Source organism: Capricornis sumatraensis, chromosome 13 (assembly GCF_032405125.1).
Source record: "Capricornis sumatraensis isolate serow.1 chromosome 13, serow.2, whole genome shotgun sequence".
NCBI classification, from domain to species: domain Eukaryota; kingdom Metazoa; phylum Chordata; class Mammalia; order Artiodactyla; family Bovidae; genus Capricornis; species Capricornis sumatraensis.
Genome location: NC_091081.1, coordinates 50,279,576 through 50,305,058, shown reverse-complemented (window position 1 = coordinate 50,305,058; position 25,483 = coordinate 50,279,576). Strand labels below are relative to the sequence as shown.

Genomic DNA, 25,483 nt, shown 5'->3' with positions numbered 1-25,483 from the left:
CTCATACTTATCATATTTATGTGTGTGTGTGGTGAGAACACTAGGATTTACTGTCACAGCAAATTTGAAATTAATTCTAGTCACTGCACTGTACATTAGCTGCCTAAAGCCTGTTTACCTTATAACTGAATGTTTGTACCCTTGGGCCAGCATTTCTACATTCCTCCCATACCCCCGTCTCTGGCAGTCACCATTCTACTCTCTGCTTCTATGATTTTGACTTATTTCTTTTTTTTTTTTTAATTCTGTGTATGAGTGAGAGCATATAGTGTCTGGTTTTCTGTCTGGCTTATTTCACTTTGCACAACGTCCTCTAGGTTCATCCAAGATGTAGCAAATAACAGGATTTTTTTTTTCTTTTTTTGTGACTGAATTTATGTATATAACATTTTCCTTGTTTGTCAGTAGACAGTTCAGCTGTTTCCATATTTTGGCAATTGTGAAAAATGCTGCATGAACATGGGGTTCCAAATATCTTTTCAAGATACTAATTTGGTTTCTTTGGGTATATATTCAAGAAGTAGAATTGCTGGATCATACAGTAGTTCCATTTTTCATTTTTAGAGGATCCTCCATGCTATTTTCCATAATGGTTGTACACTTGACACTCCCACCAGCAGTTCACAAGGGTTTCCTTTCCTCCACATCTTCTCCAGCACTAATTTGGTCTTTTTGATGACAGATATCCTAAGAGATCTGAGTTGATACCTTGTCATGGTTTTGATCTGCGTTTCCGTGATGATTAGCAAAAATAGATAAGAAGGACCACATCAAACTAAAAGGCTTCTGTACAGCAAAGGAGGTTTTTTCCTACGTTTTATTCTAGAAGATCTACAGTCTTCAATCTTCCTTACTTTTACCTCTGCAGTCTATTTTGAGTTAATTTTTATGAGTGGTTTAAGATAGAGGTTTAGGTTTGAAGAATTGATCACTTTTTAAGCTGGGCTTTCTGCTGTAATATTTCATGTTCTAAAGTAGGTGTATTAGTTCATTTGAGATGCTGTAACCTAAATAACATAAACTTGAATGGCTTAAAAGCAATAAAAGTTCATTTCTCACAGGTCTGGGGATTGGGGAATCCAAGATAAGGCATGAACAGAATCTGGTCTGGTGACAGCCAACTTTCTAGTTCATAGACAACACCTTTTCACTTTGTCCCACATAATAGAAGAGGCAAGGGAGCTTTCTAGGACCTCTTCTATAACAGCACTAACCAGATGAATTTTGTGTTCTTAGAATATAATTCTAAAAGTTAGAAATACTGTGGAGACGAAACTGCAGTCCCAGTTGTCATTTTTAGGGTATATTTCCTGTATGCAGAAAGAGTTATACAGTGTTGTAAGAGTTAATTGGATGGAATCTAAAAACACTTCCTTTCTAGGTTATGTGCTAGACATTGTTACTTTTTAATATCTGTTACATCAAGTTTCTTAAGAAATTAAAGAGTCAGTTATGGGCATTGTGGTTCAGCTGGTAAAGAATCCACCTGCAATGCGGGAGACCTGGGTTCAGTCCCTGGGTTGGGAAGATCCCCTGGAGAAGGGAAAGGTTACTCCAGTACCCTCTCCAGTATTCTGGCTTGGAGAATTCCAAGGACTGTATAAGTCCATGGGGTTGCAAAGAGTGAGACATGTCTGGGCCACTTTTCACTTTCATGGGCATTGTGAACAGGTTAGTGTCAAACACGTTTATATTAGTCTAAAATTGAGACCCCCTACACCAAGGAACTCATTTGACTGCTTTTGTAAACCTTGCTTATGTTATTTGTTCATTTGCTAAGTCTTGTGGCCAACTTGGCAACCCTGTGAACTTTAGCAAGGCAGGCTTCTCTGTCCTCTGCCATCTCCGAGTTTGCTCCAATTCATGTCCATTGAGTTGGTGATGCTATCTAATCATCTCATCCTCTGCCACCCCCTTCTCCTTTTGCCTTCAGTCATTCCCAGCATCAGGGTCTTTTCCAGTGAGTCAGCTCTTCACATCAGGTGGCCGAAGTATTCGAGCTTCAGCTTTGGCATCAGTCCTTCCAGTGAATATTCAGGATTGATTTCCTTTAGGATTGACTGGTTTGATCTCTTGCAGTCCAAGGGACTCTCAAGAGTCTTCTCCAGCCCCATGATTCAAAAGCATGAATTCTTATCAAGCTTCATTATGGTCCCTCTCTTACATCCCTGCATGACTACTGGAAAAACCATAGCTTTGGCTGTATGGATCTTTATTGGCAAAGTGATGTCTCTGCTTTTTGATCTGCTGTCTAGGTTTGTCATAGCTTTCCTCCCAAGGAGCCAAGTGTCTTTTAATGTCATGGCTGCTTTCACTGTCCACAGTGGTTTTGGAGCCCAAGAAAATAAAGTCTGTCACTGCTTCCACTTTCTCCACTTCTATTTGCCATGAAGTGATGGGACCAGATGCTGTGATCTTTGGCTTTTGAATGTTGAGTTTCAATTCAGCTTTTACACGCTCCTCTTTGACCATCAAGAGGCTCTTTTATTCCTCTTTGCTTTTTGTCATTAGAGTGGTATCTGCGTGTCTGTTGTTGTTCAGTCCCTCAGTTGTGTGCAACTCTGTGACCCCGTGGACTGAAGCACACCAGGCTTCCCTGTCCTTCACCATTTCCCAGAGCTTGCTCAAACTCCTATCAGTTGAGTCAGTGATGCCATCCAACCATCTCGTCCTATGTCATCCCCTTCTCCTTCTCCCTTCAGTCTTTCCCAGCATCAGGATCTTTTCCAGTGAGTCAGCTCTTCCCATCAGGTGGCCAAAGTATTTGTGGAGTTTCAGCTTCAGCATCAATCCTTGCAGTGAATATTCAGGGTTGATTTCCTTTAGGGTGGACTGGTTTGATCTCCTTGCAGTCCAAGGGACTCTCAAGAGTCTTCCCCAACACCACAGTTCAAAAGCATCAATTCTTCGATGCTCAGTGCTCTTTATGATCCAACTTTCATATCTGTACATGACTACTGGAGAAACCATAGCTTTGACTGGATGGATCTTTGTTGGTAAAGTGATGTCTCTGCATTTTGATAATGCTATCTCAGTTGGTCATAGCTTTTCTTCCAAGGAGCATCTTTTAATTTTGTGGCTGCAGTCACCATCTGCAGTGATTTTGGAGCCCAAAAAACTAAACCTGCATATCTGAGGTTGATATTTCTCCTGGCAATCTTGATTCCAGCGTGTGATTGATCCAGCCTGGCATTTTGTATGATGTACTCTGCATATAAGTTAAATAAGCAGGATGACAATATACAGCCTTGTCATACTCCTTTCCCACTTTTGATCAGTGATTTGTTCCATGTCTGGTTCTAACTGTTGATTCTTGACCTGCGTGCTGGTTTCTCAGGAGACAGGTAAGGTGGTCTGGTATTCTCATCTCTTTGATTTTTCACAGTTTGTGTGATCCACACAGTCAGTTTAGTGTAGTCAGTGAAACAGGAGTAGTGTTTTTCTAGAATTCTCTTGCTTTTTCTATGTTCTAGCAATTGTTGGCAATTTGATCCCTGCCTCTTCATAACCCAGCTTGTACATCTGGAAGTTCTCTGTTCACATATTTCTTTAAGCCTTGCTTGAAGGATTTTGAGCATTATCTTGCCAGCATGTGAAGTGAGTGCATTTATTTGGTAGTTTGAACATTCTCTGGCATTGCCTTTCTTTAGGATTGGAAGGATATATTGGGTTGGCTAAAAAGTTCATTTGAGTTTTCCATAAGATGGTATGGTAAAACCAAACTTTTTGGTCAAGCCAGTATTATTAGAACTAGGGGAATTAATGGGCCACACCATGGCAAGGTAGGGAATAGAAAATTTGGAGGTTGTGATGTTCATGCCACCAAAATGCTGCAAGGAATTAGGCCTTGGATTCTTGGAAATTCTGAAAGTGAGTGTTTATAGCATCCATATTAGAAATTATTTAGGATTTAAAGCTGTCAGAAGCTCAGGTTCTGAATGGTCACTTCACATCCTAGAATGAGTGTATGGGCATGTGAATTATGTCAAGTTCATAATTGATTTTCTTTGAAAATGGTGAAGTGCTACTGAAATAGCTACAAGAGTGAGCCATTTGTCAAGGACAGTAGACTGTGGTATTGGGAAACAAGTATCTGCACCAGAATAATATGGAAGTAAGATTATGAAATAATCTTGGATTTCATCACAAGTAAGAGTGACTCATTCAGTTCTCACTGTTTAGGAGAAAGATGATACAAAAATAGCACCAGCACTAAGGGACAAGCTCCAACCTGAGATGCTGAGGAAGACTTGGGAGTTGCAAGTGATACAGATAAGTGTCCGTTGATTCTTTGAAGTCAGACTTCTGGCTAGCTTGGTAGTTGGGAATAACTTCCTTTACCAGTTCTATTCAGAGGAACTTTTTATTATGGATATGTTAATATGTTTTCCTGGGAATATGGGTTTCAAATACTTCTTGCCAGTTCTAGCTTTTCATTTTATGTGGGGTTTTGGTGACCAAATACTAAGTTCTAGTGGAACCATAGCTGTCAGCATCTTCCTTTATGGTTGTGTGTTTTGGCGTCCTGTGTAAGAAATCCTTCATTGTCCTTTGAAATACTCTCAAGATCTTGAGATCTTCTCCTTCTCTATTCTTAAAGTATTGCTTTTCACATTTAGATTTTTTGGTATATAATCCATTTGGAATATAATTCTGTTATATACTGGGAACTGTAATTTTTTTCTCCTGAGGAGCTGGTTGCTTCAGCATTATCTATGGAATAGTCTGTATATTTCTCACTGATTACTAATGGCACATCTGTTATATACCCAAATTTCCATATATACTTAACTCTGTTAAAGCCCTCTAGTTCTCCTTTGTCATCTGTACCTCTACAGATATCATGCACTCTCAATTTCCATCTCTTTAAGATGTCTTTCTATCTGATTAGGGTATATAAGCCCACCTGGCTTTTTCAGAATTGGTTTGGCGTTTTGTGTGAATTTTAGACTGAACTTGTCAGGTTATATGAAAAATCCTTATGGGGAATTTCTTCAGCATTCCTTTCACTTTGTATGTTAAATTTGGGACATATTGCCATTTAACAATTTTGTCTTCAAATATTCATGAATGCAGTATCTCCATTTATGCAGGCCTTCTTTTATGTCTTTAAATGAAGTTTCACAATTTTTCCTGGAAAGATCTTATATATATATTTTGTTAGATTTATTCTTAAGTACCTCATGGGTTTAGTTACTGTGAATGGTGTCTTTTAAACTGATATTTCTACTTGCTTGCTTGTGAATAGAGTTGATATTTTTTTATCAGTTTTCTATCCTCCAACTAATCTGAATGCTCCTGGACTTCTCATGTATGCATTTTCTGCAGTAATGACATTGTTATTTTTCCTTTTCAGTCTTTATTGTGTTCGTTTCTTTTTCTCATTGCTCTGATGAGGCCTACAGCATTGAGTAGAAGCAGTGATAGCAGGCACTTGTTTTGTTTCTGACTTTAAAGAGAAATGCTGTTAACATTTCACCGTTAAGTATGAGGTTTGCCCTGGCTTTTACTAAATACGTTTTATCGAGTTAAAGAGCTCTCCTTTCTATTCTTCGTTTCAGAAAGGTTTTGTATTATTCTTTATCTTGAATGGGTTGTATTTTTATCCTGTCCTTTTTTGGTAGTTATTGAGATAATCATATAGCTTCCCTTTAAATCTGTTACTATGATAAATTAGTTTATTGGTAAGATAAATCCTCCTGAGTCCAAAATACATTTAAAGAATACATTGCAGTCCTTCTCGTTTCCTTTCTTGAACAATTCAGTCCTTGATTCCTTATGGAGAGGAGAGCAAAGTGGGTGTCTGTGGTGGGAGCAGGGTGTTGCATTGCCCCAGGGTGAGCGTCACAGCCCAGGTTGGGTTAGTAACAGCTCTGTGCGGCAGGAGTCACAGCCCAATTAGTGTGAGGAGGACTCCACAGGGAGTTTGCAGGGGTGGCTGCATTTGGGGGTTTAGAGCTCAAGTAAGGTTCCAAATAGGAAAAGGAGTACGTCAAGGCTGTATATTGTCACCCTGCTTATTTAACTTAATATGCAGAGTACATCATGAGAAACACTGGACTGGAAGAAACACAAGCTGGAATCAAGATTGCCGGGAAAAATATCAATAACCTCAGATATGCAGATGACACCACCCTTATGGCAGAAAGTGAAGAGGAACTAAAAAAACCTCTTGATGAAAGTGAAAGAGGAGAGTGAAAAAGTTGGCTTAAAGCTCAGCATTCAGAAAACGAAGATCATGGCATCCAGTCACATCACTTCATGGGAAATAGATGGGGAAACAGTAGAAACAGTGTCAAACTTTATTTTTTGGGGCTCCAAAATCACTGCAGATGGTGACTGCAGCCATGAAATTAAAAGATACTTACTCCTTGGAAGGAAAGTTATGACCAACCTAGACAACATGTTCAAAAGCAGAGACACTACTCTGCCGACTAAGGTCCGTCTAGTCAAGGCTATGTTTTTTCCAGTAGTCATGTATGGATGTGAGAGTTGGACTGTGACGAAGGCTGAGCGCCGAAGAATTGATGTGTTTGAACTGTGGTGTCGGAGAAGACTCATGAGAGTCCCTTGGACTGCAAGGAGATCCAACCAGTCCATTCTGAAGGAGATCAACCCTGGGATTTCTTTGGAAGGAATGATGCTAAAGCTGAAGCTCCAGTACTTTGGCCACCTCATGTGAAGAGTTGACTCACTGGAAAAGACTCTGATGCTGGGAGGGATTGGGGGCAGGAGGAGAAGGGGACGACAGAGGATGAGATGGCTGGATGGCATCACTGACTGGATGGATGTGAATCTGAGTGAGCTCCGGGAGTTGGTGATGGACAGGGAGGCCTGGCGTGCTGCGATTCATGGGGTCGCAAAGAGTCAGACACGACTGAGCAACTGAACTGAACTGAATTGAAGATGAGTATAGGTGGGGAAGGGCAGAGCAGCCTGGTTTGGGGCTTCACAAGGGGCACATTTCTACATAGGGGCAACCTGGCAGGGGATATCAGTGTCTAAGCAGAGGGAGAAGGAAGAACTACCTGGACACAGCCCGTTGCAGCATGCTGAGCCCAAGCATTGATGAGAGCTGCTGCTGCTGCTAAGTCGCTTCAGTCGTGTCTGACTCTGTGCAACCCCATAGACGGCAGCCCACCAGGCTCCCCCGTCCCTGGGATTCTCTAGGCAAGAACGCTGGAGTGGGTTGCCATTTCCTTCTCCAGTGCGTGAAAGTGAAGTCCCTCAGTCATGTCCGACTCTTAGCAACCCCATAGACTGCAGCCCACCAGGCTCCTCCATTCATGGGATTTTCTAGGCAAGAGTACTGGAGTGGGGTGCCATTGCCTTCTCCGATTGATGAGGGCAGGCCCTAACTTAATCAGGTGACCAACATAAACATCATCCATAATGGGACAAATTGTAATCATGTGTTGCTTGATAGGATCCAGGGGGCAGAAATGATCATGCTTCTGTGATATTTCTGCCAAAATGCATAACATAGGTAAAATTATGAGAAAACACCGAATCCAATTTGACAGCTTTCTACAAGAATAACTGGCATCTAATCTTTGATAGTGTAAGAGTCCTAAATGAGTCTTTAAGGTTCCACTTAGGACTTAAGAGATTGAAGGGACCGCCAGCTAAATGCAGAACATGGTTCTGAACTATATCCTTTTCCATCCAAGATGACATTGGAACAATTAGGAGACTTGAGTGGTGTCTGAGAGTTACATGCTAGCAGTGTACTACTGTTTATTCCTGATTCTCATGGTCTTTCTCTGATCATGTTGAAAATACACATTAAATACTTGAACGCCATGGAGCACCAGGTTGGCAACTTACTCCCAAATAGTTCTGGAAAAAAAACTTTGTACTGTGTTTTCAACTTTCTATAAGTTTGTGATTGTTTCAATTTTTTTTTTTTCAATTTTGAGAGTTTATTGCAGGATTTGGTTGGGTAATATTTGGGATTTTAAAATCTGTTTACTAAGTGAGATTGGTTTGTGATTTTCCTTTCTCATATTATGTTTATTCAGTTTTTACATTTGTAGCCTTTTGGGGAACTTTTATTCCCTCCCTTTATCCCTTCCTTTCTTCCAGAGGTTTCTTTAATAGACAGTCTATTTCCTAAAGGATCAGTTCCTGGATTTTCCTATAGAAAACTAACTTGATTTTTTTTTTTTAATGGATTCAGTTTCTTTAGAGAGTAAAGGACTTTATTCTTGAGATAGTTTTAGTAACTTTTTCTAAAACATTTCCCATTTCATTCATATCTTTAAGCTGTTTCATTAAAAAACAAACAGTTAAAAAAAGATTTTTAAAGCTGTTTCAAATAAGGAATAACAATGTATTAAGATTTTTTTTAAAAAAACCTGTATTCTGTAGTTTTGGTCCCTTTCTCATTCCTAAGTCTATTTGTACCTTCTCTTTTTTCTTGATTATTTTTGCCTGAGGATTTTTTTTTAAGTCTTTGCAGATGACTAGTATTTGGTTTTGTTGTTCCTCTGTTGTATTTTTATTTTCTATTTCTTATATATCTGCTCTTATTTTTTATTTAAAATTTTTATGCTTTCTTTGAATTTATTCTCTTTGTCTAACTTAACTACTTAGTTGTTTTGATAAAATTCTGTGTAATAACCACAAAACCCTAGTGACATCTGATAGTATATATTGGTCATTTATCTGAAGTCAGGACAGCGTTGGCAAGGCAATCTGCTGGCCTTGGCTGGAGTCATACACAGGTTTAAGGTTGACTGGATGTCAACTGATAGAGGGTGGTCTCAACAGATAGAGGGTGGTTGCTCCCTAGAGCTACAGGGATGACATCTTCTCATCTTCCTGGAACAGCAAGCTAATTTGGGCACACCTCCTTTTGATGGTAGAAGCATACAAAGGAGCAAGATTCTTAAACTCATAGATAACCTACTATCACTTCTGCCACATTCTGTCAAAACAAGTCACATGGGGTAGGAAAATATTCTCTGCCATTCTGAGAGAAGTATTCCCAAGTCATGTGAAAAAGCTTGGATACAAAGAGTGAGGAATTCAGTCTGCCACTTGCCATCCTCAGTCTTTTGCTTTTCCAAGCTTTTTATTATAGAAGAAATACAAGGATAGTACACTGAATGCCCAGTGTTAGCATTTTGGTATATGTATTTTGTCTCATGCTTTAATTCTCTTTTTTTCCCTTGAATTCTTTAGAGTTAGGTATCATGACATTGCCCTCTTGTGTTTATCTCTTAAGTCCAAAAAATGCAGTCATCACACTCAGGAAATTTAATACTGACACAATAATATTGTCTGATTAAAATATATCTTCAGATTTCTCTGTCTCAATATTCTCTGACTTTTCATTTGGTCTTTTTCTAATAAAAGAGATTTTTAAAAATCTATCAGATGTAGCCAGTTTAGCTTTATCGCAACGTAAGTATTACTGCCAATCACTTTGCTGTGCAAAATTGCACAACAAAAATCACAAGGCTTATGGGGGAAATGGGGTTAAAGGTACAACACTCAAAACTTCATCATTGTCACCCACAGAGTCTTGTAAGAACTGCAGTACAATTTTATATCTATTTAGTGGTTAAGATGTACATAACTAAGATAAACGTGGTGCTTTACCTTGAAAAAGACCTATACTTTGTAGGAGTGGTATCAGAGGGGTTGCAGTTTGTGAGTGAGGTGGTGGGAAGAGAATTCTCTGAAACTGGACAGAAAGTTGAAACCATGTGTGGATAGATACAGCTCATCACACACCTGGTGAGCTGACATAGCTGGTACATATCTGAGTGGTGTGCATTTTCTGTTTCCTGCACAGCTTAGTTCAGCCAGGTGTAGTTTTCTAGTTTCACCTAATGTTTCTCACTAAAATAATCACACAGAGGCAAATAGAAGATTAATGTTTTGCTCATACTGTGTTGGAACAAATTTGCATGTTTTTTTTTTTAAGCTATAGCGTAACTTAAAATACAAACATATGCATTTATAAATTTCCCTCTTAAGATTGCTTTAGCTGTGTCCTGCAGATTTTTATATATTTTGGCTATAATTCAAATCTGAGTATTCTCTGATTTCTATTACGATTTCTTCCACCCATGATTTAGAAATACACAAAAAGGAGGGAGTTATAGATTTGGAATTTGGATGAACATGTACACACTCCTATATTTAAAATAGATAACCAACAAGGACCTAGCACGAGGAACTCTTCTCAATATTCTATAATGACCTAAATGGGAAAAGAATTTGAAAAAAGAGTAGATAACATGTATAACTGAATCACTTTACTGTACACCTGAAACCTAACACAGCTTTGTTACTCAACTGTACTCTAATATAAAATAAAAATTCTTTTAAAAAAAGAAATGCGCTTAAAAATTTTCACATTTGTAGTTTTCATTGTAGGTGTATCTTGTTAATATTTTCTAACTTTATTGCTTCGTGTTCAAAGAATGTGAAATGTATAATATTCTTTGTTTGTTTTGTGACTGTGGCCTAGTGTGGAGTCAGTTTTTGTAAATGTTTTGCATTTTTAAAGAATGTGCATTCTCTAATTGCTGAGTAAAGATTAATATACTTAAATTACCTTATTTTTTTAGCTGAATATTCTATGTTTATCTCACTAATTCAATCCAGACTCTCCCTCAGTTGTATAAGTCTCCTCTCAGCTTATTGGGGCACGTTAGGTAGTCTGTTAAGTTCATCTTGAGGAAATTTGTCCTAGAGTCATCTGATATGTGATAGTTATTTTTCAGGCCCATTGTCTTCTTGGGATGTTTCTTCTTTACCTCTCTCCTGTTTCTCTTTTTCCTAGATACCATTTTCATTCCTTCCTTGGTTTATCTCCCCTCATTTTGATGAAATTCTTCAGTAGCATTGTGAAAAAAAAATATGCCTACAAGTTGAACTTTTTGAGAACTTGCATGTCTGAAAATGACTTTTCTATCTTAATACCTGTGGTAGTTGGGCGGAAATGATTCCCCTTCAGTTTTTAATGGAGTACCTCATTTTCCTTTGGCTCCAGTGTTGCTGTTGAGAAGTCTGCTCTGCCCCCAGTCTTGTCTGAAGCTTGTTTTGATCTTCTCTGTCCTTGAGTGCCAGAATTTTATGAAGTAGTACTTTGATACAGGTCTAATTTAAGTGATTGTGCTGCGCACTCAGTGGGTCTTTCATTTCTTAGAATTTGTGTCCTTAGATTCTAGGAAATTAACTTGAATTAGTCCTTTGATTTCTTCCCCTCCGTTTTTCTGTTCTAATTTCTGGAATTCCTGTTGTTGATTTTGAGATCTCTAATGCTCTTCTCCAGGTCTTCTTATCTTTTCTTTCCTATGCCTTTTAATTTTGGGGTAAATCTCCTGAATTTACCTTCCAACTCTTTGGTTGAGGTTTTCATTTCTGCTATTATATTTTTAATTTGAATCTTTTTTCTGTAAATATTCCTTTATGATATGGTATTTTTATTCATAGGTCTCATACATTCTCTGACCCCTAAATATTAATGATAGTTTCTTGAAATTTTGTCTTCGTGTATACTCCAAGTTTCCTTTTAAAACTAATCTGTTTTAACCCCTTGAGTGGTGCTTGGTTTCCATTCTTTAAAGGGGTGTGTGCGCGTGAGTGCTCAGTCTTGTTCAGCTCTGCAACACCATGGTCTGTAGCCCACTAGGCTCCTCTGTCCATGGGATTTTCTAGGCTGGAATACTGGAGTGGGTTGCCACATCCTTCGCCAGGAATCTTCCTGACCAGGGGAAACTGCATTGGCATGTGTATTCTTTGCACTGAGTCACCTGGGAAGCCCCATTTAAAGGTATACTACCAATAAACCAACAGAGAACTCCAAGCCCATGAGTGGGATTTGTTGTGACCTTCACCATAAGGGGATTCAGCTGTTTTCTTTTCATGGTGGAAGACTTTGTTTCAGAAGCTTTGGATCTTTTCTCTTGAATTTCCTGAAAATGACTCAGCTAAGGAGATTTTGGCAATTTTGAGGAGAAAGGAACTTAAGAAGGGAAGTTGTCTCTATAGTCAGTATTTGGAAAACTCAGCAGTGGCCACAGGACTGGAAAATGTCAGTTTTCATTCCAATCCCAAATAATAGCTTTGCCAAAGAATGCTTAAACTACCACACAATTGGACTCATCTCACGCACTAATAAAGTAATGCTCAAAATTCTCCAAGCCAGGCTTCAACAGTATGTGAACCGTGAACTTCCACATCTTCAAGCTGGATTTAGAAAAGGCAGAGGAACCAGAGATCAAATTGCCAACATCCATTAGATTATTGAAAAAGCAAAACAGTCACAGAAAAACATCTATTTCTGCTTTATTGACTATGCCAAGGCCTTTGACTGTGTGGATCACAGTAAACTGTGGGAAATTCTGAAAGAAATGGAAATCCCAGACCACCTGACCTGCCTCTTGAGAAACCTGTATGCAGGTCAGGAAGCAACAGTTAGAACTGGACGTGGAACAACAGACTGGTTCCAAACTGGGAAAGGACTATGTCAAGGCTGTATATTGTCACCCTGCTTATTTAACTTATATGCAGAGCACATCATGAGAAACGCTGGGCTGGGTGAAGCACAAGCTGGAATCAAGATTGCCAGGAGAAATATCAATAACTTCAGATATGCAAATGACACCACCCTTATGGCAGAAAGTGAAGAAGAACTAAAGAGCCTCCTGATGAAAGTGAAAGAGGAGAGTGAAGAAGTTGGCTTAAAACTCAACATTCAGAAAACTAAAATCATGGCATCTGGTGCCATCACTTCATGGCAAATAGATGGGGAAATGATGGAAACAGTGACAGACTTTATTTTGGGGGGCTCTAAAATCACTGCAGATGGTGACTGCAGCCATGAAATTAAAGGATGCGTGCTCCTTGGAAGAAAAGTTATGACCAACCTAGACAGTATATTAAAAAGCAGAGACATCACTTTGCCAACAAAGGTCCGTCTAGTCAAGGCTATGGTTTTTCCAGTAGTCACATATGGATGTGAGAGTTGGACTATAGAGAAAGCTGAGTGCTGAAGAATCGATGCTTTTGAACTGTGGTGTTGGAGAAGACTCTTGAGAGTCCCTTGGACTGCAAGGAGATCCAACCAGTCCATCCTAAAGGAAATCAGTCCTGAATATTCATTGGCAGGACTGATGCTGAAGCTGAAACTCCAAATACTTTGGCCACCTGATGCGAAGAACTAACTCATTTGAAAAGACCCTGATGCTTGGAAAGATTGAAGGCAGGATAGAAGGGGATGACAGAGGATGAGATGGTTGGATGGCATCACTGACTCAATGGACATGAGTTTGAGCAAGCTCCAGGAGTTGATGATGGACAGGGAAGCCTGGCATGCGGCCGTCCATGAGGTTGCAAAGAGTCAGACACGACTGAAGGACTGAGAGATTGAACTGAACTGAATGCTCCCCTCATCTCATGCAGATATCTTTTTTCCCCTCTACTTCTCTCCAGAATAAACTACTGGGGATTGTGGTGGTGCCCAGCTTGGGCCACCTAACTATAGAGAGGGATGCAGAAATCAGAGAGGCCACCTGCCTACACAGTTCTGTCATTCTCGGTCTTACCTTTGCCTCCTTGCCAGAGGCACCAAATGCTCTGGTTCTTAAGCCCTTTGGTGATTCCAAAGAATTAGGTCTTTACCTAAACCCTACTTAGGAGTCATTTTTCTCAGAGTGCCAATCTTCCATATGCTTTCCAGTGTTTAAAATTTTGGCTATCTTTCCCCTACTCCTGTTTTCTTAGTCCTTGTAAGTTTATGTCACTTAAAAAAAATTACTCTTGGTTTAGTGAGGTTTAAAGGGAGCAAAGTACAAATTGTATGTGTCTAGATCCACCATTTTCACACAAAATCTTAAAGTAATGTTTAGCAAGGTTGAAATTCTGAAAGAGTATCACCCACACTCATGCTTAGTGGGTACAAAAAATTTAAAACCCTGTTATTTCTTTCACCCCTGTCCAGTAGAGTTTTCTGGAGGTTACATGATGTGTGATACTGTAGCAGATTAAATGCAGAGATAGATACGAGAATCCTCCTCTTTTCTATTAAGTCAGACATTGAAGAGATTTGAAAAATGTAAAAAAGGCCACTCTTCTAATTTTTTGAAAAAATTTTTTCATTAAAAATACTGTGTTGATAGTAATATAGGATGAGTTTCTTGTTATTTTAAATCCGTTTATAAGTATATAATTAAACATCTCAGTTTTCATTTCTGATTCTCACGTGGTGAAAATCAGTAGTTACAGCCTTCATAAACACACACTTTGGATTTCTCAGTAATTTTTAAGAAAGGGTTATGAGGTCAAAATTTTGAAAACATGCTCTAGAGAATCATAGATGTAAACTGAAATTGGACATGCATGTAACAATATAAACATATCCAACACTCCAGTTTTATCTTTACATAGCACAATAGTGTAATTTAATCCTCATGCTTATTAGATTGGGCACTCCTGTGGATTTGTTCTTCTTTGGTTTTTTCTCCTAATAATCATGAGAGGAACTAAATGAAGCTTCTGGAAGTTACAGTCTATACTGTCTTTATCCCTATAGGTATTCCAGTCTCTGCTGATTTAGATAATAATAAATCAGCTTGGACAGAATATTAAATGTGCATTTTTGTTCCCTAGGGAACAAAATTGGTTCTCAGGGAATAAAAAGAATTTTAGATATTATAATAGTTTGTGGTCCATAAACAGATATATAGTACATTTGTGGTATTACAGTTTCATTGGGGGTGGGGGCGAGTTAGGGAAAAAAGTCTCCATTGGAGCAGATGAGAATGAAAAAGAGGTTGAGAAACACTGTTTTAGAGATCCTGCTGGAATATGACCCTTTAACCTTTCTTTGGCTTGTATTTCTTTTTGAGATCCCAGGCTTGCTACCTAATACACGCTATAGAATTGAGGTGATGACAACAGTTAACTTGTGGGAATCCAGTAGGTCCTTCAAGAGGGAGACAGCTAGGTGAGGATTCCAGCAACCAGAGAACTAGTGCCTCAGCTTCAACCAGTTGTTGCAGTGCTGGAATATGAACCCAAGGATTCCAAATTTTCCAAATTAAAAAGTTAGAAATCCAAATTCTCTGTAAACTTATGATTTCTAAATGTTAGAAACTAAAATAATTTTTAAATAATACGCCCATCAGTCAAAACGTCTGTGAATCACCAGTTTACGGACTCCCCCCTCATCCCCACTAGTACAGTCTCTCTTGGCATGATGGAATGTGTCTCCTAAGTATGACTCCTTTATTTATTGCATTCTAAACTCAGAGCCATTTTGCTCCTGCTTGGGTAACTTCAGTGATAGATCCACCTGTCCCAGGAGGCCAACCTGCTCGATTTTTGGTTAACTCTGTTGCATGGTCAGTCTGATAGGAAGCAGAGATTTATCTTAAAACTTTAAGCTAGTGGTCTTGATTTATCCTGTGAGACCAGAAAGAATAAGAGTAAAACTTGTTTTGTGTGACAAGTCTTCAGATTTGTTACTTTGGCTCTGAATCAGCGCTTTGTTTTTCTAGAAATGTAGAGCATAGTATTTGAGAATTTGGGCTCTGAAGTCGGACTACTAAGGTTTGAATCTCCTCTCTATGTCTAGTTCTGTGATCTTAGGACTTATTTATTTTATACCTTTGTCCATTTTAATACCAGCATATGACTGTAATTTATCTAATTGGTAATAGGTATTACATGTAAAACTTGAAGAACAGTGTCTGGTATATAGTAAATATTCAGTAAATGCTGTTTATTCTCCACATTAAGCATCTGATCCTTAGTTCCATCAGTCATTCTTCAAGCTGGGCTGTGCTTAGTTGCTCAGTTGTGTCTGACTCTTTGCAACCCTATGGACTGTAGCCACCCAGGCTCCTCTGTCCATGGGGATTCTTCAGGCAAGAATACTGGAGTAGATCGCCATGCCCTCCTCCAGGGGATCTTCCCAACCCAGGGATCAAACCCAGGTCTCCCATATTTCAGGTGGACTCTTTACTGTCTGAGCTGCCACGGAAGCCATTCGTCATAGACCACAGGTTTAAATTTGCTTACTAAACTTATAGTTTACTCATTGATGGAAGCAGTCTATGGCTTGTAGGAAGACTTACAGATTTCTTTTCCTATCTCTTCTATACGATTTCCTCCCATAGGCCTTTCCAAACCAGTTCACAATGACTTTTATCTTTGTTCATTTCTGTATATATATATAAATATAAAAGCACCACACAGACACACAGACTTACTCATTCTTGAACACAAGATCATTGGAGGGACAATGAAAGTGTGAGGCTTAGGCCCTCCCCACTTCTAATAGAACCCTGATTTTGCTCACACATTTTTATTTTAAAATAGGAACCTTGGAGAGTGCCATTTGATTGGTTTAAAAGTCAACCATGGAGTTCCTTTATACTGTGTGATTTTTTTTTTTAACTTTTTATTTTGTTTCGGAGTATAGCAGATTAACAATGTTGTGATAGTTTCAGATGGACAGCAAAGGGACTCAGTCGTACATCTACATGTATCCATTTTCTCTCAATGGCTGTGTGATTTTTGGCATAGCCATGTGATGAAATCCTGGTCATTGAGACCTGAGGAAAACTTTACTGATAGAATTGGGCTTGTGGTTTCTGGAAAAGGTTTCTTTGTTCCTTAAAAAGATGAACATGAAGTGGTGGTCTCATCTTCTGGTTATTGCTGAGACCTGGGGATTGGGTGGGAGTACCACCTGAGGATGGCAGAGTGAAGGCAGAGATGGGTCCTTGGAGACATTGTTGAGCTGCTGCACTAACCAGTCCCACAACCTGTCCTTCCTCTTAATTTCTTATTATGTGGGAAACTTTTCTTACTGATTCTGCTGCTTTGAGTTGGATTTTCTTACTTTCACCTGAAATATGGCTGGCAAATTGGATAAATAGTCCATAACCTCATAAAGTTAGGAGGAATAATTGAAATAATAAAGTAATCTACAGATTTATAGTTCTGTGACATTGCCACCAACAGTATGTGAGTGGACAGAATGTTTCATAGAGAATGAGGCTACCTGGCTTTGCTAATTACTGATTCAGTTAATATTTGAATTGTAGGTCACTCAACTTCATAAAACAAAATTAAGTGATCTTTAAGATCTGTTCTGATTATGCGTAAAGAATATGATTATTCTGGAATTCCTGCCTGAAATGGAAGGTTTTGTATACATTAAGGCAGTAAATATAAATAACTTTTTTAGTTGAAGAAAGCGTAATTTATTAGCCAGTCATGTTGGGAATGCTTCCAGTTCCACAGTGGTTCTACTAATTTTAGTGTCTTGGGAAACAAGGGAAGCTCTACTATCTGTACACTAACCAGTTTGAATATCAAACTCATAGCTTTGTAAAAATAGATACTTGTTTTTTAACCCAACTTTGAAACTTATTCCCCTGTAAGTCATCAGTATGAGCGTCTCATTAGTTTTCTTTTTCATACCATCTCATCATCTGCTGTGATCCTTTTCTTCTACCCTTTCCCCAGTTATTAATACATTTAGTCCCAGACCATTAAGCAACCACCTAAGAGCTTTGCTTTTCACCAGACTCTGCTTTCTCTTCCTCTTTCTTTATCTATAAATGAAGTGAAAATATATAAGTTTTAAGGTGCTTTACGGTTCTAACATTCTGTGACTTGTCAGTTATTTTTCTTATCATTTCAGACCCTGTTATACCTAAAATAACTCATCTTTAGTTATAACTAAAGTTAAGAAATTTTTCACCTCAGGACAGTAGAATTCACTTATGTAAAGGAAAAAAGGTAATACATTAAATATCCTGTGCAGAGCTAGATGTATCAAGAAATGTAGAGCCTGGGCAAAATGTATATATATATATACATACATATATATATATACATACATATATATATATATATATATATATATACACACACACACACACACACACATGCAGATATATGTAGTTTTTTTAAGGGTTTTTTTGGAAGGGGATTGATTGGGAGACAAGAAAAGGAAGATAGTTTATAATTATCTTATAATTTCAAAACTTTTGGGAACTCAGTGCATTATTTTCTTTTCCAGGAAAAGTTAAAACTATTACAAGATTGATTCATTACTGCAAGAGAACTAATAGGGGAAATCTAAGTGTTTGATCAAACCCATATTAACATTTGCCAGGCATGAAATTCGCTAGACATATAAACTTCTTTTTCCAGAAAAAAGGAAATAATATTTAATGATCTTCAGTAGAGAGACAGGTGCTAGGTGAAGTAAGAATTATATGCATCAGTTCAGTTCAGCCACTCAGTCGTGTCCAACTCTTTGCAACCCCATGGACTGCAGCATCCCCAGCCTCCCTGTCCATCACCAACTCTCGGAGTTTACTGAAACTCATGTCCATTGAGTCAGTGATGCCATCCAGCCATCTCATCCTTTGTCATCCCCCTTCTCCTCCCGCCTTCAATCTTTCCCAGCATCAGGGACTTTTCCACTGAGTCAGTTCTTCACATCAGGTGGCCAGAGTATTGGAGTTTCAGCCTCAGTCTTCCAATGAATCTGTCCTTCCAATTATATTCAGGGTTGATTTCCTTTAGGATGGACTGGTTGGATCTCCTTGCAGTCCAAGGGACTCTCAAGAGTCTTCTCCAACACCACAGTTCAAAAGCATCGATTCTTCAGCACTCAGCTTTCTCTATAGTCCAACTCTCACATCCATACGTGACTACCGGAAAAACCATAGCTTTGACTAGACGGACCTTTGTTGGCAAAGTGATGTCTCTGCTTTTTAATATACTGTCTAGGTTGGTCATAACTTTTCTTCCAAGGAGCACGCATCCTTTAATTTCATGGCTGCAGTCACCATCTGCAATGATTTTGGAGCCTCAAAAAATAAAATCTGTCACTGTTTCCATTGTTTCCCCATCTATTTGCCATGAAGTGATGGGACCGGATGCCATGATCTTCGTTTTCTGAATGTTGAATTTTAAACCAACTTTTTCACTCTCCTCTTTCAGTTTCATCAAGAGGCTCTTTAGTTCCTCTTCACTTTCTCCCGTAAGGGTGGTGTCATCTGCATATCTGAGGTTATTGATATTTCTCCCGGCAGTCTTGATTCCAGCTTGTGCTTCACCCAACCCAGCATTTCTCATGATGTACTCTGAATAAGCAGGGTGACAACGTACAGCCTTGACGTACTCCTTTTCCTATTTGGAACCAGTCTGTTGTTCCACGACCAGTTCTAACTGTTGCTTCTTGACCTGCATACAGGTTTCTCAAAAGGCAGGTTAGGTAGTCTGGTATTCCCATCTCTTTAAGAATTTTCCACAGACTCTGTTTACTTCTACTGTATAATCGTAAGGGATTTGATTTAGGTCATATCTGAATGGTCTTAGCGGTTTTCCCTATTTTCTTCAATTTAAGTATGAATTTTGCAATGAGAAATTCATGATATGAGCCACTGTCAGCGCCCCGTCTTGTTTTTACTGACTAGAGAGAGCTTCTCCATCTTTGGCTGCAAAGAATATAATCAGTGTGATTTTATTATTGACCACCTGGTGATGTCCACGTGTAGCGTTGTCACTTGTGTTGTTGGAAGAGTGTTTGCTATGACCCGTGCGTTCTCTTGGCAAAACTCTGTTAGCCTTTACCCTGCTTAGTTTTGTACTCCCAAGGCCAAATTTGCCTGTTACTCCAGGTATCTCTTGACTTCCTACTTTTGCATTCCAGTCCCCTGTAATGAAAAGGACATATTTGGGGGTGTTAGTTCTAGAAGGTCTTGTAGGTCTTCATAGAACTGTTCAACTTCAGCATTACTGGTCAGGGCATAGACTTGAATTACTGCGATATTGAACATTCTGCATTTCAGACTCTTCCGTTGACTGTGATCGCTACTCCATTTCTTCTAAGGTATTCTTGCCCACAGTAGTAGATATAATGGTCATCTGAGTTAAGCTCACGCATTCCAGTCCATTTTAGTTCGCTGATTCCTAAAATGTTGATGTTCACTCTTGGCATCTCCTGTTTGACCACTTCCAGTTTGCCTTGATTCATGGACCTACCATTCCAGGTTCCTATGCAATATTGCTTTTTACAGCATCGGACTTTGCTTCCATCACCAGTCACATCCACAGCTGGATGTTGTTTTTGCTTTGGCTCCATCTCTTCATTCTTTCTGAAGTTATTTCTCCACTGATCTCCAGTAGCATATTGGGCACCTACTGACTTGGGAAGTTCATCTTTCCAGTGTCTATCTTTTTGCCTTTTCATACTGTTCATGGTTGGTGTTAATTTCAAAAACCTTGAAGGTGTGAGTGAAGTCATCCTGCAGCATATCATTCTATCATAAAATAACCAAAATGAAGTGTTACACACTCATTTGTGTCTGACTCTTCGTGACCCTGGAGACTGTAGCCTAGCAGGCTCCTCTGTCCATGGAATTTCCCAGGCAAGAATCCTGGAGTGGGTAGCCATTCCCTTCTCCAGGGGATCTTTCTGACCCAGGGATCGAACTTAAGTCTCTTATGTCTCCTGCATAACCAAGGAAAACACTAAAACCAACCGTGAAAACATTTGCACATTTAACGTTTTTTAGACACAGAACGTCTGCTGAGTTTTCTTCCCAGAAGTAGAGGGATAATCAGAAGACAATTCCAGAATGCAGATTTTTCCATTCAGTTGGTAGGTTTTGTTTTGATTTTTCCATGTCCTGTTGAGAGAGATTTGTTCTGACAACTCTATAAACACGTGGTATTTTTTCCAGTACCACTTCTCAAACTCTCTTAACATCAAATAGGTGTCCTACAATTCAGTTCAATTAGGTCACACTGCACAGGTAAAAGGCTCAATCCCACAAGACTGCTCTTGTTTCACGTGCCAGTTCCAAGTACTAGGCCTTCAGGTAATTTGTACTTCTGTCCAAATTGGAGAAGGTCTGGGTTTAGGAATATATGTTGCTCTTCAGTTCACCAGATTACCTTTTCTATTCTTCCTCATTCTCTCTGATGGCTTACTACTTCTAGTAGTTATAGGGTTGTAGAGAGGACAAGGTAATAAGTGTTTTCTTTTGAGTGTTTGATAGTAAAACATAATTCTGTCCTTCCTACTTTCCTCCTCGCACATATTTAAAAAGCTTCCTCTGAATGCCAGAGGATACAAGCAAGATCTCATGGAGTATTCCTTCAAGATGCCCTCTTTTCTAAGAAATAGCACCTAAATTTGCCATGTGTTGATGAGTCTTAAACCTTGAAGTGTGAGAAAGACTAATTGTGGCATCTTCTATATTAGAAAAACATTTAATTAGAGTTCTACTTCATTTAGCATAATTGTAGAACCTTTTAGATAGTTTTTAGTAAGTTAACTATTTTAATAGTTGTAGAACAAGTGTGTGTCTAATTCCTGCTGCCAGTTTCTTCCATTTCTTACTTCTGTAGGATAAACAGCATTTTGATTTACCTTTTAATAATTTTGATGAGGTGAAATATTTGAACTCTTTACTTCATTAAGGAATGAAAAGTGTTCTTTATTTTAAAAAATAAGCACTTTATTATAAAAATTTCTTGAACTTATAATCATTCTTTAAGTCCTTAGTAATGATTTTATGTATGTTGAACATCTTTAGATTGATTTTTTTAATGATAAAACTTGTCATAAAACATAATATGCAAATAATATTACTTTTTATAACTGAAAATACTTCGTGTCTTTTCTGGCCATAATGTGATTCATTTATTGTTAGATGTTCCTTGCATGAAAAATAGAAAACATAAATATTGAAATTCTTCACTGCATCTCTGCTCAAATATAACTTGCCCACACATCTTTTTAAAATAACTTAAATCTCTGAAATTTGGGGGTGAAAGATGACATTTTGACTCAGAAAGATAGAAAAGAAGGCTTACACTATTTAAAACCAGACTTCATGAAATGATGCTATTTTTGGATGAATTAACACTATTATTTTCTCCTACAAAGAGCTGCTGGATTATGGCTTTATTACTTTTAATATTTTAATCAGTATAAACTGCTTTCTGTTTTTATAAAATAAAGTTGTTTTTCAAAATTTCCTAGGGAGGAAAGAAAAACAGTTGATTTGTCAATCTGTATTTTGATTTACATTGAATACTTTTTATTATTCCTTCCAAACAGACACTCCTTGAATATGCAGAGAAATGGAAAACTTCAGAAGATCCTTTACCTTTATTGGAGGTATACACAGTGGCTATCCAAAGTTACGTTAAAGCCCGACCTTATCTTACCTCTGAATGTGAAAATGTAGCTTTGGTTCTGGAACGCTTGGCATTGTGAGTAAACTTTTGAGTAAATAAAAAGATTAAGCTTTTTGTTTTAACTCTGCATCTCAGGTCTTATGATAGTTTAATTTTAAATAGATTCGTTTTAGAGAGTCTACTGATAAGATTAGAATTATTTATCTTATTTTACTTTAAATTTTAATAATTATTTGTATCCTTACAACTTCTTGTTTTTTAGAAGCTGTGTTGAACTTTTGCTGTGTCTGCCTGTTGAATTATCTGATAAGCAGTGGGAGCAATTTCAGACACTGGTGCAGGTGAGAATATTTACCTACTAGATTTAACATAGGTATATTTTATGGTGATTTTCTTTATTCTGAATAAATTATTTAGTTAAAATTTAAAAGATTTAAGTGATGACAAACATTAATTGCTGTTCTTATTAACAGTGGTGACTTGCACATAGTCAGTACTCAAGATGTTTATTAAATGAATATATACATTTAAGTAGATTGATTGAATATTGCACAGTTCTTTAAGATCAAATAATTAGAACTTTGCCACAGCAGTAAAAGAACACAAAAGAAAATGCCCTCATTTGTGTTTAGAAACAGTTTAATTGCTGAAAATTGTGGTGTGCTTTATAAGAATTTAACATACCTCACTTAATCCTTATGAAAACTTTGTGGGGGTAGGTATATTTCTCCCATTTTAAAGGTGAGGAAACTGAGGCTCAATTCTACAGTATTTATTGGCCCATACTTATACAGCTAATGTCAGAGAAGTAATTTGAACCAAGATTCTTTATTGCATAGCCCATACTTTTTCTCCTGTATCTGAAAACACATGCTTTATCTCTTTTACTTAGTGCTGTTATTCTACTTTTAAAAGTACTGCATAGTTTAGCACTTAGTTGTTTCGGAGTATTTCAAGAATATTAAATTTTGCTTAAGCACGAGATTGTGCTGGATATATTATAGCTTCAAGTAAATTTTGATTAATTGGTTACTTTAAAAGAATGTTCCTGCCAGCTAATCTCAGAAAGTATAGTTGTCTCTCTATTCCTCTAGCCAGAGTTCTTAAAATACCTTTTGGCCTTATGTTTTTCCATAGAAGAAATATAAAAGTAGATTAGTCTCAGATTTTAGAAGCATGTGAAATAAACTATACTTAGGCAGAAAAGTCAACTTTTCTATTTTAATATTAAACATTAAAATCTATGTCTAGTACAGAATTCTTGAAGATAGGATTCATGTCTTTATACCATAGGATTTCACATAGTGTTTTACACATATAGATACTTAATAACTTGAAAGTGTCTTATTCTACGTATAGTAGATACTTAATAACTGTTGAAAGTGTCTTATTCTACGTATAGTAGATACTTAATAACTGTTGAAAGTGTCTTGTCCTGTTTGTCACATTGCAACTAACTTTTTGATCATGCAATTTCTACTTCAGCATATCAATAACTTGTGTCTCAGGTTTTTTTCCCCAGCAAGTGGTTATTTTTAGGTAAATGATTGTTTCAGAACTATATTTGTAGTTTGGTACTCACATATACTCTACCACAGAATTAATTAAGTAGATAGTTTATATGCAAATATTCTACTGAATTCCTCATACTAATTTTGTTTGTCAACATAAGGTAAACTTTGAAACTTTCCTTTTTGAAACAATAGCACTACTTGATACTTTTCCATGTGGATTAATGAGAAGGAAATAACTAAATTCCAGTACGGTAGGTCTCAGCAGTTGCTCAAAAAAAAAAAAATCTTAAGGCACTTGAACTTGTTTCAGTGAGATTTTTATGGTTTTGAGGAAAAAATTTTTAATACAAATACAGCATGAGGTTTAAGAGTTTCCATGACACTTTGCTTTCATTTCAGAGCTTCTTATTTTATGCTGGCTTAACTGCATTTATTTTATTTCACCTGTGTTTTAACTCAACATTTCTCTACCCTCCTAGAGGATAAGCCCCAGAAACGCAGGAACTAGTTGCTCTCTTCCCTGGTACTTTGCCCACAGAAATTCTCAGTAAACATTTTCTGAGTTGAATTAAAATTGTTGGTCTTTTGTGGCCTGAAAAACATGCCAGTTGCACGAACACTTGGAAACGAGTAAGCAAGGCTCAGTGTCAGCTTTAATAGGATATTGCTAAGACTATGCAGTCTTACAGATGTATGAAAAGTCATACATTTAGTTGTTTCCATAAGTCCCTTTTATTGAAATACGTGTATATAAGTTGTCATTTAGGCTTTGATGTAAATTTGTCATCTGTTAATGGTAGAAGTTTTTTGGAAAATTTTTTTACTAACAGAAGATATAAAATGTATAAGGTCTTTCATGGTATGGATATTCTGATAGCTTCCTCGAGAAATAACTTTGCTGTTGGTTTAGATCTTGGGGCAAAAATAATATGAACTTATTTCTAGAAATATATTTTATTTATTTAAAATTTATAATTAGTATAATTCTTATTCTTGAGATTCATCTTAAAAACGAGAAGGATGCAGCACTTTGTAATGTGACATGAAAATTTTAAGATTAAAGTCTTATTTTTCAAAATTTTAGTATTATATTTAAAGGCTGATAAGCTTGCTTTTGAAAATCTGTTGTAATTCTTTGGATGTTTATTTAATATTTATAGGTAGCTCATGAAAAGCTGATGGAGAATGGCAGCTGTGAATTGCATTTTTTAGCTACTCTAGCTCAAGAGACTGGGGTGTGGAAAAACCCGGTACTGTGCACTATTCTTTCCCAGGAACCATTGGATAAGGATAAAGGTAAATTTTCTAGAGAGAAGAGAGAAAGAAAAAAGAATCATTAGATTAGAGAAAATAAGTACTTAAAATTGTTCTGATATAATCCCAGAATATTCCAAGAAGGACCATTTTGTTTAAGTTTTATATGAGGTGCTTGAAGCCCTTCACCTTTTTTTTTTAATTGGGGGAAGATGTATTTATAGGATTATGTAACCTTAGGGTAACAGAGGAACTCAAGTTTTTTTCTCAACATTATTTTATCAGAGGAATTCCCTCTGTAACATCTGACAGGTGGCAATCTAGCTTATATTTGATAATTTACTTGACAGATGGAGAAGCAAAAGTAGGGTAGTGAAACGATTTTTCTCAAAATAGATAAGAAATTAATGCTAGTAACTCTAAAGTCTTCTGCCTCTAAGATTAGTACTCTTTCTTAAAGTTTTTTCTCAGACCTATTTTATCCTGCTTTGTTATTATTATATGAGCTTAGGCAATAA

The 25,483-nt window shown here is 37.5% G+C and overlaps 1 protein-coding gene across 1 annotated transcript in view; it reads left to right on the top strand.

The window, feature by feature from the left end:
• Positions 1 to 25,483, top strand: part of ZNF292 (zinc finger protein 292) — a 93,681-nt gene that overhangs the window by 31,118 nt on the left and 37,080 nt on the right. Inside the window, exons 2-4 of the mRNA XM_068985122.1 lie at positions 22,118 to 22,272; positions 22,460 to 22,538; positions 24,872 to 25,007. Coding sequence (XP_068841223.1) covers positions 22,118 to 22,272; positions 22,460 to 22,538; positions 24,872 to 25,007 — 370 coding nt within the window. The remainder of the gene's footprint in view (positions 1 to 22,117; positions 22,273 to 22,459; positions 22,539 to 24,871; positions 25,008 to 25,483) is intronic.